Raw genomic sequence first — 14,349 nt, forward strand, 5'->3', positions numbered from 1 at the left:
ATGTTGGAGACAAAGTGATATTTCTGATTGCTTGGGCTGCTTGTGCTTCTGGTAGCCACGGCTTCTACAGCTCCTCACAGTGCAGGGTGATGAGGTCTACGAGGGAAGCTGCGTAACAGCCATAAAAACTGTCACAGGCAGCTGCTGCACTAGACAACTCGGCCTTCAAGCTTTGAAAGAGGCAGGAGGCAGCCACTGCGGGGCTGAGGGGTTAAAGGCGGCCAGTGATTTTATGTCTAAGTCAGATTTAAAGGAACAGAATGCTTCAACACTGCAAATCAATGTTTATTTTACCACAGAACCATCTAAATCGACTACAGAGTGCCAGAGTGCATTTTCACTAATCTATTCCATAACTACACAGGAGTACAATTTTCGAAGACACATATTTATACACCTGGTAACCACTTTCATCCCTGTTACTTAATTAAAGATTAGAAATGCATTGGGACACACATACACACACATTTAAAAAAAAAAATACAAATTTCTTGTTGTTGTCAGAAAAAGAAAGTGCCAAGTAGTACATCATCGTTTCCTGGTCCCACTGTTGCCACTGGCAGACTTACTGAAACTTCTGCTCATTTGTGGGAAGTGTACAGTTGGCGTTCTTTCAGTGGGGCCGTATAGCCCTAAATTCCTGGCTGTAGCCGACTTTCGAAGAGGCTTGACACTGGGAAAAGGATTGAAGACTTGTGGCTTTGGGTTCCCAGGCTGGGGGGATTTAGCCAGGCTTCCACTGTCGCTGGATGAACTGGAGGACTGGGATAAACGCGGCTGGACTGACTGATGGGGCATTGACTCAGCATCGGTTTTCTTATCTGAGCTGAGCTCCAGCGCTTCCAGTTTTAGCTGGACCACTGACATGTTTGTACTGCTGTCCGTAAAGACTGGCTCAGACGACTGCTGGTCAGCTTCTCCAGTAGTCCTGTCATCCAACCCCCCTCCTCTTTCTCCAAAGTCAGAATGTTTGGAAGCCTCCTGCTTTGCCCCAGGACTGTTAGTTTTACAGCTCTCGCTCTGCTCATCTATTAGTCCTATGGTATCCCCGTAGCCCAGCTGGCCTTTGGCCCTGGCAATATTCTTTCGATGAACTCGTATGTGAGTGCGCCACGGAGAGTTCAGTTTTGTTTTAAGGTCTTCTTGGGGAACAGGAGACATCTTGCCTGTAGCGTGACTTGGGATGTGAATAACAGCATTTTTGAGAGACCTGTTATTCAGTTTCATCTTCTTTCCTAAAAGGAGGTGGTTTATCACTGGGGAATGGTTTACCTGAGAAGGGAGGAGGCTGGTAACTGGCCCTTTGTCTGAAAGAAAGTGTTTAAAAGAAATATGGTATTGTTAAAGAACAAAACAAATAAATGTTCTAAGGATTCATCACCAAATGTAACACCTTTCTTGAGGTATAGCACATGTTTGTACAACCAAATACTACTTTTATTTTTATTTTAAATTAAAAAATCACTGAATTTCTCTTACATCTTAGAGTCAAACACAAAGCTGTCACTTCTGTAATAAAGATTTCCTGTCCTCCCTCCTTGCTTCTTAACTATGGGTAAGTTCTGAGCCAGGAATACCATGTAGATAAACCATAACAAAAATAGCTTCTCGATTTTTGGAACTGTACTGTTAACTGACTGTTTAACATTAATATAAGCTTCCGATCTTTCCCCTCTTCTTCACTTCTCTTCCAACTGTGAGAGGCAAATTCGGCCCCTATACAAGGCCAGTCAAATAAGCCTCTCTCTGTGACTGGAGAATGAACCCATGCATTTTTATCAAATAAATCACACCAACTCTTTTCTGTTAGGTCCTCTTATTAAACCAGAGCAGTAGACTCAGAGTTAGGTAATTAGACAACAGTTTGAGTAAACCACAAACCCAGCCGTACATCATGATTAGTAAGATTAGAAAGGATTGTGTTTGGGAGGCGGGGGATGGCAATCCTTGGGAATCAACATTTTACTGTTTGCACTGTTTCTGCTGGATACAGCAAATGCTTTGCCAATATTTAAAAAAAATGAAATCCTTATAAATTACATGTATGAAAAACTGCAGGTTTATGTATTCAAATGCTCTTGCTAGAGCAAGCTGAGACAATCTAGAAGAGGAATAAAAACTCTCTGCAGCGATCCATCTGCATGGTTCAATGCTGACTTAGAAAGATGGCCCTAAGTGGGGAGGAACGAGTGCGGTGAGACATGTTTAGCCTGGACACCCACTGCAACCTTCAGCTGCGCTGTCCATGCTAACTCCCGCGTTGTTGCATTTGCCAGCTGGGGAGACAGACTCTGTAACACGGGTTGCTAAATAACGAACAGATGCCCAGCTTGATCCTCACAGCAGTATCATTATGGCTAAGGTAAACTGTCAGCCACAATGGAACACCTAAACCAGTTCTTCAGCTGCTTAATTTGCCATGTCTGGATGAGCTCAGACGAGTTAGGATAAGACAGACCAGCTAGGAATCTACCTGCCACTTGGTCTGAAGTGTACTCGTCCCCTCATTTGACTTTTTTCAGTGCATCAGTATGTCAACTCCAAGGATGCCAAAGATATAACAATTTTAATCAGAGAGATCGACACCATGTATGCAGATAGCAAAGACACTTTTAAATACCATTGTTCAGCTGGTCCCTGGGACCTAAAAAAAACCCAGGGTCATCGTCTTCAGATCCTGACAAAAGAAGAAAAAACATCACCTTCTCATTTACAATCTGTACAAAGTGGTACCCACTTTACTACTATGTTACAACTTCCACCAGTCTCTCTTGTTTTGTCTCTTTGGTTAAATGTAAAAGGACATAATTTGGCTCGTCTCCTACGATGTTAGTTCATAATAAATCAGTAAATGAAGCATGCTTTGATATGTTACCTGCTCTGATATACACGTGGTGAACCTGCTGTTGCTGCTTCTTCTTTATCCTGGAATATTGCTTTTTCAGTGCATTAATATCAGTGGTCATACGCTCCATCATCATGCTGTTAAAAGCAGCATGATACTCGCTTCGGCAAGAGTCTATCGCTCCTGGGCTTAATTCTGCAATGTTACTGGAACCCAGACTTTGTTCTTCATTCTGATCTGCACAGAGTGGGAATAAAGCAGAGACGAGGCGTAAATTGGCATACTCAAGAGTTCCACAGATTATCTACAAGGGAAGTCTATGTCTTCTTATTCCTATCACTTGACTTAACTGTATAGAATCATAGAATGGCTGTGGTCTTGAATTAAAAAAATTATTACAATATGCATCTTTAACAAAGCTGCGCTATCTAGAGTAAGAAGTATTACATTTCTAGAACTACTGCTCAAGAATAGCAAGGGTTTCAGGGGAGTTTAAGGAGTACAAAAGTCAATTAACATAGCAATGCCAAGTTACAAGCTGGGTTCTTCAATTCCCAAAAGTGCATCAAGCCATCACTAAAGTAATTTAGAAAGTGATTATTAAAGACATTCAGCTGGTTGAAGAGGAGGCTAACAACTCAAGTTATAAAATACACTACTGTTAAGCAGCCACGAGATTAAAAAACCGACCTAGTGATACCAGCAAGAATCATCAAGAAACAGTTACAGCACCACAGGCAGAAAAAGCTGCTGGTGGCAATGAAAGGGAGAGGTGCAGAGCAGCTGGGGATGAGGTGATTTGAGAGGAGGGTCTCCGATCAACAGCTGCAGAGCAACAGCAGCACCGCAATTTATTTTCACAGCTGTTTCTGACGCACCCCCAAACTGGCACCCCAGGGTGAAGGGGATAATTCTTTTCCAAAGGATGTTTGTTCGTCTTTAGCTCAGTTTGCAAGAGCATTTTGATGTTCTGACTAAGCACTAGTTTGAAGCGGCAGGTAAGGATTTACAGTCCCTCAGGACAGGAAAAACAGAACACCAGAGCAATCAAAAGGAAAACTGCAGCTTATCAGTCAGGCAAAACCAAGCCACAAGAATGATGATGCACAATCAGAAAACAGCAACTACTATATTGGTCTGTGGTTTTTTTTGGGGGTAAGATGAGGGGAGAGTGAGATAAATAACGACAGTCTCTCCTAGGATCTTACAAAATCACTGTTGATCCAGCACCAGAAATCTTATTTCAAGGCAGCGAGATGTGAAAAATAGTGACATTTTGACATCCTAAACCAAACCCAATTTCATAAAAATGTGAATATACCCAAAACACTCAACAATCTGAAGGTTTTGCACAAAAGGCAGTGAAATGACTTAGAGAATTCACTCACTGTCGACAGGTCCTAACAGCAGTCACGCATATGCTAATAAAGGTCAAGATTCTTTGTTACATGTACAGTCTTCAGAAAATGCTGCCTACATACCAGCTTTCTTGGAAATAACCATGCATTTAGGGTGGACTTTTATCCACAAGTGCTTCTTCTTTGTGAGTAGGCAACGCTATGGGGGTTGGTTTTTTAACCGTTACTGTAGACAGATCCTTAACTCACGCTCTTATTTATTGCACACATACAGCTTTCATATTTTACTTTGAAGACATCTTTGTGGACTGCAGAGCAAGTCATTTGATATCTGCTGTAATTTCTATACAAATATAAAACTCAATTTTCATAGCAGCTTTCACAAAGGAAGCTACAGACAACTTCTACAAGATCGTGCAGGTTTAACTACATTTTCTAAAATGAACAAAAGCACTTGTACCTTTCATCTGCTTTTGATATTTTTGCAGCTCAGGTGCCAAAAACCCACTTAATGGTCCAAGGCAGCCAATTGCATTGGCAATCGAGTCTTCATCATCCAGGTCATTCTCCTCATCACTGTCTCTGGTTCTGCCTAGCCTTCTGTCAAATGAAAACATAGGAGAAATAAGAAAAGCGACATTGTCAAATACGATCACTACCAAATAGCTTTCTCTTCTTTAGAAGCACACAAGGGAGGATGTCACCTACCTTTTCACTATCTAAGGTACACGTATGTGACCCTACATGCCACAATCAGTGCATTTGGAACTTACCCTGAAAGCGAAGTTGATTTTACTGGTGCAGGGAAAGGAGTAATGTTGTATGTGTATTTCTCCCTTAATTCTGCCAGTTGCGGAAAGGGAAACTGAGCCATGGTATAAACAGTCTATGGAAAAAAAAATGCAGCTTTTAAAACTTTGACTTGAACTAACAGGTGCACAAAAGTCTTCTCCATGAACAGACTTTCACTCTTGCAGGTTTAAATGCTGCACACCCTCCTGTGTTGTATGAAAATGGAAATGATCTAGTTTTACGATTCAGTCAGTATTTCCTATACGAAAAATAGACTGACTCACTAGAAAACTACATGGTTCAGAGGGGGGGAAAAAAAAAAGCAGATCTGATAATATGACACGTAGGGTCCTTTTCAACTCCTATGCTTATATAATAATCATTGTCAATCCTCTCCTTGCCAGCACACCAGAAATCCTCCTCCAATGATGATTTCACTTACATGAATGCATCACTAAGGTTCTGGGGATCTTCCAGAAGACCTTTGTTTCTGCTCAAGTACTCAACAAGATATTTGACACTAGCATAGTCATGATGTGGACTGTTAACACATCCATTACTTCACTTGAGTAGCCCCAAGAGCTGGTGTGAAAGAAATCATTTCAACACAGAAGTTACAGCCAAAGATGAAAGACCCAACATTATCCAGCTAACTTCTCCTCTCGGTTTCTGATTTTGGTTGTTATTTTGTGGGGGGTTTTTTTTGGTTGAGTTTTTTTGGGGGGGGAGTTGGTGGTAGTTCATTTTTTCAAAGAAATTTGCTCTAAGGTGAACAAAGAAGCCTCTCTGCAACTCTCTGAACTCAACATACAGCCCCCAGAACTTAAAACAAGGCCATAAAAAACTCTGATATATTTTATTTACTTCAATACTTGAGTTAAAGGAAATAAATCGTTGCAAATGCATTTGCTTTCAAAGTTATTTTTGCTTTAATTTTGCTTTTTTTTGTAATAACAGAATATGTGTCAGCAGCCAATCCGGCATAAAGACACATATTCATTGCAGTATCAGTACTGATGTGTTCCTGCCTGTTTTAGTTGCTTTTTTCCTGCCTGCTTTTGTACACTTAAAACTGTTCAGGACTTTGAAATAAGTGACTTGTAATTCATTGGGAGTCTCAATGTCAGGACAGGGAGAAAAAAAAAAAAAAAGCCAAACTATTATTTCTAGTAGTTTCTCTGAAATATTATAGCTTTTTCCCATCTTGAAAATTAAATTCTGAAAGACAGCAACATAAAAGTTTTTTAGCAGCTATGACAGGAAATCTTAATTTCTATTTTTCCCCCATCTTACTAAGTCAGTGACATTTTCATCTGAAGGCAAACGGCGTCAACTGAGATGAAAGGAAATTTTAAACAGTTTCTATACAATCCATTCCCAAACCATGCCTTGTCTGTGCTAAATACACTAAGGAAAATCACAGACATGAATTCCATACTAGACCTTTCCTGCCAGAAGAAGACGAAAAAAAATGAAGTTTCACTAATAGCTACGACGTAAGCAATGAGAAGCACGAAGGACATTCCTGGCTGGGTCAGGCACAGAGCAATAGCACAGCTCACCAGGCTTCTCTGTGAAAATGCTTTTACAGTCTGAGCCATGCACAGACTCTAAGACAAGGAGGATGCCTATAAAAACCCAGAGCATGAACTGAAGCTTCACCGCTCCATGAAACTACAATGCTACTGTGAAAGACAAATACTTTCTAGGACCTCAACAGCGACACCCTGGCAGTCTACCAGATGAAGAAATTTTATGATCTGGAGAAACTCACCTCTGGCCCAACATGTCTGCCTGTTTGTTTGATCTCCACCTCACTTTCCTTTTTGATCCCCACCCCCCCTAAATGTCTCAACTCCCTTCACAGAGAAGGAGGCGTGTCTGGAATTTATTTCTACTCTTTATGTCAACAGGCTTCTCAGGTAACTTGTTCCATATGCTAGTTACCCTTGAAGCAAAACAGCCGACTCTGGTCTTCCATTTACTCCTTGCAACCTACTGTTTTAGATTATGCTTTTAGCTTTTGCCTGTCTCCAATCTGTGTCTCCTCTAGATCCTGTGCAATTTTTTCACCTAGCATACACATTTTTAACTTAATTACTTGTTATCAGATTATAACTGGAGGCCTTTTTTGCCACCTAGCTAAGAGATCCACAAACAAGTTTTATACTCATGCAAGTTCCACTGGAAATTTTAAAAAATCATTGTCAAACAACACCTGTGTGTGATCTCCTTACAGCAATGCTTCAGAGTCAATGCATCCTGTTCCCAGTTTGTACACAGCCTTAGATGCCACTTGATTAAGCCTGGTGAAACGGTGCCAGAGGAAAAAAGCCTACACGTATGAGGTACGACAGCCAAACATTATCTTATTTACGGCCATAAGGGACAGATTTGGGGAGCAAAGAAAAAACAAAAAAAACCAAGGTAACCCGCCCTATTTTCTCACCTTAAATTAGTGACATTTGTCAACCCTTTGCCTTTCTCTAAAAATACAAAGCCATTTACACCCTTAGCAGAACACCTGAAAGCTATGGCTTCCAAACGAGAGTAAGCAGTTTTGCCCTTGCAGACAACTCAAACACATCTCAAGAGCTGCCCCACACTGGATTAAGGTTCCCCTCTCTTTTTGCTTTCACTAAGAAAACAAAACAGAAAGCAAAAGCAAAAACAAACCCCAAAGAAAACAAAGTGCTACTCAAGTAGAAAGGTAACAGTGAATAGCATCAAATTAGGGTAATTGTGTACCGTAGATAGTCTTGAAACGCGAGAGTACTAGAGAGGGATTAATCCCCTGTTCCCCTCCATCACACTAAACACACAGGGATGCCTCTCGTTTTCCAGTTTGCTTCTCATCTTCTCCATGCACAAACTGAATTAGTTTAGCTGTTTATAAAAACACTCGCTTTCTGAGAAGCCACGAAAGCACGTACTCAATCTAGCACACACTGTTTAGAATGTCTGCAGATGCCTGGCATACAGCCTTCTCTCTCCATGTTAGAACCTAAGTTTATTAATAGGCCAATAAAACAACATTACTGAATGCCGTATTTGTTTAACTTCTAGTCCTGAATACATGCATGGTTTAGCATCTGATATGTACAGCACTTACCCTTTATTTGCCTAAACTGTTCAATCTGAAAAAGGAAGAAGCTGTAGGCTTGCTTCCTCCTCTGATCCCTCCATGCTCTCCTCAGCACAACAGAATTCTTGCCATGCAAGGGACAAATCTGCAAAAGCTTTAAGCCCTCAATCCTAGGTATATGTACTGTCTGCATGGGAAGGAGGGAGGGAGGGAGGCAGGTATTTTTAATTATAAACTTGCACCAACTATACATGCTGGTGGAAAGAATGAGGACAAGACTCCTCTGATCTACTTTAGACATCTGCTCTGTCACCACTTGCCCCTGAAATATCAGCCGTATAGCCTTCCTTGAATGCCCAAAGGAAACTGGCCTTTTCGAGTACGATTTCTTTTCTAGTGGCAGAGAAGTGCCTGTTACTCTTCACTGGCTTAAGTGAGCCTGGACAGGTAGTTCAGATGCAGATGTCAAGAGTCATGTAAGTCTGAAGAAGAGTGAGATGACTGCCATCAGCAACCCATACTGAAATGTGTAAGGGTTTTAATCTTTTCCTGCAGTAGGATGCTAACCATAGGGCCACCTTATAAAAAGTATCAGATGTAAATTCACCATTCTGATTAGGGAAAAGACAGAAAGAATAAAAGACCGAAAGAAAAAGAACCTTTTGCAAACAAGGCAGTCTAAACATTCACCTCTGGCTGACTCCTCTGAAAAAAGCCTAAAGCAATTTAAGAAGAGTCTTCAAGCAGCCTGGATGCTTTCATCAATGCAACAGTTTATATTTCTTTATTTTCTTCTTCGACACCGAGCAAATTACTCAAATAAAGCAGCCAGACACATGGCCACATTCATATTCCCTAACGCTAAACCCCTGCGTGCCTACTTCTCTGCACTTACAGTAAAGAGAACCAAGAGTGCCTGTTTCCGATGGAGACGGCTACACTGCCAGTGCTCGCCTTTGACTTGAGGAATGCTATCTAAACTATAGTGGGGATTCTCCAGCCAAGGACACATGTAAACCAGACACACTGCTTCTCCGTGCACAAAACTTAAACCTGCCACATCCTCCACATCAATGGCAGTGCTGTCTTACCGCAACACTCCTTTTGGTGTCACAAAATACATGTGTGTGCTGTCAATACACATGTACTTCGCAACAAGTGCTTATTTTTTGCTGACAGAAAAAAAGACTGCTAACTTAGTATATTTGTAGTTGCAATGGTTAGAAAACCCAAAAAGACCCTTCCATCCCTCCAGCCAGCAAGTAATCTATGACTTATCTTCTATTACATGTAATGGCAGAGAAAGAAATACACAGTGAGTCACTAAAGCCCACTTCAACGTTCCCCATCTTATTCTTTGTCACATATGCCACATTGTGATTTTGTACTACACTTGAGACCAGGAACTGAAACACAATGAATACTGTGAATATTGTCAGCTTGTGCTGCTCTCCTTAACATCTTCAATACCTGAATTGTCTTGTGAGAAACCTTAACATTATCCGCTCCATTTCCATTTTTGAAGCAAAACAAAGCGACAGCGCTCACATCTCACGTTTCTAGAACTCCCTCATCGGACAGAACAACAATAAAAATTTAAAAATCTGAAAGTAATCCTTTACTTTACCAGAGTAGGGAAGTGTATTATCAAAGTCAGTCAGTAAGTTTTACTTCCAATAATGGGTAAAAGAAGTCACTTGCTAACTGTTAATAAACTCACGCAACTTCATAGACTGAAATGGACCTTTTTCCCTTCTCCTAAGACAGGTAAAAAATTTCAGGTGAATTATACGGTATTTACACCCATTTAACCACCATGCCCTAACTCACCAAAAACAAAGTTCCAGCACTGTAGCATGAAGTCTTTATACAACATTTAAGTAGGCAATACCTCAAGGATATCACAAAAAGAAGCACAAATCAGTAGACTTGTCTCTGCAATCCTTCCTATCCCAGAACAATGTGTATCTTTGTTCTCATACAATGACATAAACTTTAAGAATTCAGGGACTGTAACTATCTACAAATGTTTTCTGTTTGTAGTTCACTGATGACTGTTCATGAGTAGTTTTTTTTAAATCACGAAGGATATTTTTTTCCCTTCTCACTTGATAAACTCATCTCCCACAGTGTCTGCAGAATGAAAAGGACATAGTGTAATAAATAACTGATCAAAACACAAAAATAAAACAAAAGAAAACCCTAAAAATTATGACTACCTAAAGATTCTACATCTCACTTGTGTAAATCGAACCAGGCATTATACCACAAGAAATTTTCAGTGATCAACAAGCAACCGACTTGTATCAAATGAAGCCCAGTGGTTTCTTTGCTCTTAATGTATAAGATAAGATTTTAGCTTTAACTCCAGGCCATCGATTTGTTTCATTGACATGCTAGGTCAACTCAGTTATCTTAAACTTTTGTTCTCAGGAGAGTTTAGGCTTCTGCCGTATCTGAACAAAACTGTAACTTGTTAGAAATCACTACTCGAACGATGCACAGAATACACAAACAATAATTCTATCACAATTACTCACCTGCATGAGCTCATTGCTGTCAATCAGACTGTCTTCCAGCATCTCCTGGGTCAGCTTGCCCATGGTACTGTAAAACTCATCTGCAGTTTCACAACACTCTATTTGCCTACATCAAAATACATGTTTTTTTATTTTACTTTTATGATTATACACCTCCAAACCGAAACAGAACTTCCTGTCATCATAAAACATGCACTTTCATTAGTCACTTTAATTCTTAAGTTTATTGCAATCCTCCCTACACTTCCAAATAATAAAACTGTGCAAATCATATTGGAAATGCTGGTACAATAAAAAGATGTACTGAGCACAGCTTACTGCCCTGACTGCTCACAATACAAGATTCATGCCTGTCCAGACAGGTTCTTCCCTCTGCCCCTTTCACTTCTACAACGTGAGAATCAGTAAATCCTGCCTCCTGCTAGTTAACGGGTCATAAAGGTTTCCCGACTGACTCATCATCCATTCTTCACTGTGTACCAAACAGCTGAACTCACCAGTTGAACTGTCTTTTTGTCAGACAGGAACATACTCACTGGCCAGAAATCTCCAGTGGAGTGAATTAAGAACAGGTGTATTTATATATCAGCTCACAAAATGCAGAACAAAGGAAAATTCACTCATATTCTGCATACTTATGAAAGCTATTTCTGAATTAAATTTGATCAAACAAGTACACTGCCTTTTTTCTTAAGAATTAGAAGAGGAAGCTTCCCTTGATCTTCAGTGTCTATAGGGAACAACCATTGAACTATGAAACCCCAAATGAAATCTTAACATAGTTCAGCTAAAAGAACAATTAAGCACTTTTTTTTTTTTTTAAAGAGTAGAAGCAATGGGTATGTAGCCAATTAGGACAAACTTACTGCTTACCCTGATACCTTCAGTCTTTCATGACCTCCACACACTGCTTTCTCTACTGCACCTATTTATAACCTCCCTGTTCCTTCAGTCTCCCTCAAAACAGAAGTATGACTGAACCACCCACGTCTCAGGAAAAGCACTTCTCACCCCATTTTCATGTCTAGGAAGACAGTTGTGAGAAGTATGAAGATCATGAGATCATGATCACTGTTTCAGGACACACTTTAAATCCCCTCTGTTCTATTTCTAGTGGAGAAGAAAGAAGAACAAAATCACGATCTTCTCCCAGGAAAAACATAGTACCCGATCTTTTACTTTCCGATTTCACTTGATGTCAATAATCACAAACTTCTTGTATATTAATTCTTGTTTAGTTTTAGTGACTCATTATCTTCTAGATCTCTGGCTATCCCACCAGTGTCCCTCTCTGTTAACTGCCCCCAGATCTGCCAGACCTCCTCCCATTCCCCACAAACAACAGTCACAAGGTGAGCAGTGTGATCAGCCTATTATTTTGGACATATTCTTACACAATATTCTTTGTTCTGTTCCTTTCAATTTCTATAAAGCATGTTTCATTTCTGCTTTAAGTTCTATGGCAAATATTCAAAGCAGCAACTTTCTTTTTTATCATATTACGAGTTGGAACATTCGTAATTATGGCTTTTAAGTGCACAGAGACCCACTGCAATAAGACCATTTATCTAAAAACGTGCTACAAAGTAATAAAGCACAATTGGACTACATATAGCTTCATCCTAATGCAAATGATTCGTGCAAATTTCATTCATGAACTGAAAAAATAAAGCTCTTAGGGAATTGCTATTCTAATTATTATTATTCAGATGAAAAAATAAATATACTAAACAAAGTCTCTTACAATGCTACTGGCTTGCACTGCTTATTTATTCAGAAAGAAAAAAAGAAATGAACCCCGCGAGGAGAGAGCTGAACATAAATCCCAGTTGTTTAGTCTCACAGGAAAAAAAGAAAGGCAAGTGTTGATAGCCATCACTAGAAAAATTGGATGCAGCTGCTGACGCCAGCTGAAAAGTTTCCAGCTGAACTAACATCTGCTTGACCTGTCAGAGCTCACACCTCCCACTGAAGTCAGTGACAAAACTCATTTCTCCAGGAGCAGGTAACACCCTTTGGAATGTAAATATTTGTTATGACAACAGAATTGTTTAGAAAAAAAATAACTATCTCTTGTGTTCTGTCCTATGTAGTGAGTTTCCAAGTCCATAAAGGACTGTAATAGAAATTTGGCTAGAATGTGCTTAAGAGCAGAGAATTTCAGGAAAATTTGTTCGCAGGCCTTAGCAGGAAAGATCCATGCAACACTAATTCATTCACTTACTAACATTGAGCTCTTCTCTTTGGTACAGCCAATGGGCTCAAATCCTTAAGTCTCCTTAAGTGAAAATAAGGGAATTAATATCCCCAGCTTCAGGTACCCAACTAATTCAGGCAGTCACCCTCGAGTCTCTTTGTGCATCTTTCCACATAGTATCTACCAGCTCCCTCAGAGGTCTATTTCCTGGAAAGTCCACCCAACCCTTTAGCATAGCATGAAGACATCACACACAGACAACACAAACAACTGGAGACGTTTCTTGCAGCAGAGATAAATTAATTATTGTGCCCATTCTGACACGATGTCAGAAGCACTTTTAGGGTGAAGCCTTTGAGGCACTTCATGTGGCTTTTTCAAAGCAGAATCACTCCTCCGAAAGATTGCACCTTGTTTAGAATTGAGAACTCATTCTCCAGAACAATGTAAATTACACAATTGCTCATACTGAAAGATCAGATAAAAATGACCACTTACTCTCCTAACTTTGCCCAGATAGCCAAAGCTACTCTCAGTATAATCTCAGAGCCTTCAAAGAATACCGAATCCCAGATCTTCAAAACTGTATGGTTAGGTAGACAAGTGGCAAAAAGGGTCAGAAACCACTGCATTGTGAAGACGTTTGTTAGTGGGGGTTCGTAGCCTCCTGAAATAAAATAAAATAAAATAAAAATTCTTAAAGCAATTGTAACTTACCATTTTTTAAGAGTATAAACTGCATACTGAAATCCACCAGGCATTCTAGTACCACTGTTATTACTCAAAACTTGCTTAGCCTGCAGCTGTCCAAAGATAAGCTGATAAAAAGAGCGATGGAGTCGCCTTTCGTACTGCTGTACTGCAAAAAGCTGGAACAGCAGCACTCATTTTGGACTGTAAACCTTGGAAAACACCACCACATTTTCTTTTCTTCCTTCTTTTTAATTCTACCAGAAAGACTGCTTTTCCTTCCCTGAAGCCATATGACCTAAAAGCTTTTATTAGAAAAAAAAACAACACCAAAACAAATAACACACACACCCCCCCCCCAAACACTGCATTTCGTTGGAAACTAATGGCAGAAGTCTTTACCTACATGAAGGTAAAGTCCTATCTATTAACATCCTGATGTGCTAGCAGCTTAGCAGAAGCAACTCTAACACGTTCAGTTTTCCTTTTGGCTTGTTAAGTTTCAAACAAGATTTAGTATTTCAGCCTGAAACTCTGAAGGTTTACTTTCTTATTATGCTCAGAGAACACTTTGTGCATCCTGGTATCAGCTGATGCACTGAAGGCTGCGACCAAAGAGGCCACTGCTTGTGAAAACACTTTCAAACAGCACATACTTCAAAGATACTCCTTTATTTGTTTTTATAGAGCTCGGGCACAGTCACAGTTTATTGACATGGAACATGTAGCTCGGGGAGCTTCGAGACTAAAAAAACCCACCAACCAACCAACCACAACAAATCTGCCCTCCCCAAACCAATCCCAAATAGAGGAGTTGTATCTTGCACCTCCCCCCGCCCCCC

The 14,349-nt window shown here is 40.1% G+C and overlaps 1 protein-coding gene across 1 annotated transcript in view; it reads right to left on the reverse strand.

The window, feature by feature from the left end:
- Nucleotides 1-528: 528 nt before the first annotated feature.
- Nucleotides 529-14,349, reverse strand: part of TBC1D30 (TBC1 domain family, member 30) — a gene marked incomplete at its 5' end in the record, with an annotated part of 23,377 nt that continues 9,556 nt past the window's right edge. The window contains 7 exons of the mRNA XM_009875940.1: nucleotides 529-1,307; nucleotides 2,621-2,677; nucleotides 2,876-3,082; nucleotides 4,664-4,803; nucleotides 4,977-5,089; nucleotides 10,621-10,726; nucleotides 13,316-13,484. Coding sequence (XP_009874242.1) covers nucleotides 529-1,307; nucleotides 2,621-2,677; nucleotides 2,876-3,082; nucleotides 4,664-4,803; nucleotides 4,977-5,089; nucleotides 10,621-10,726; nucleotides 13,316-13,484 — 1,571 coding nt within the window. The remainder of the gene's footprint in view (nucleotides 1,308-2,620; nucleotides 2,678-2,875; nucleotides 3,083-4,663; nucleotides 4,804-4,976; nucleotides 5,090-10,620; nucleotides 10,727-13,315; nucleotides 13,485-14,349) is intronic.

This window comes from Apaloderma vittatum, unplaced genomic scaffold (assembly GCF_000703405.1).
Source record: "Apaloderma vittatum isolate BGI_N311 unplaced genomic scaffold, ASM70340v1 scaffold5679, whole genome shotgun sequence".
Taxonomy (NCBI): Eukaryota; Metazoa; Chordata; class Aves; order Trogoniformes; family Trogonidae; genus Apaloderma; species Apaloderma vittatum.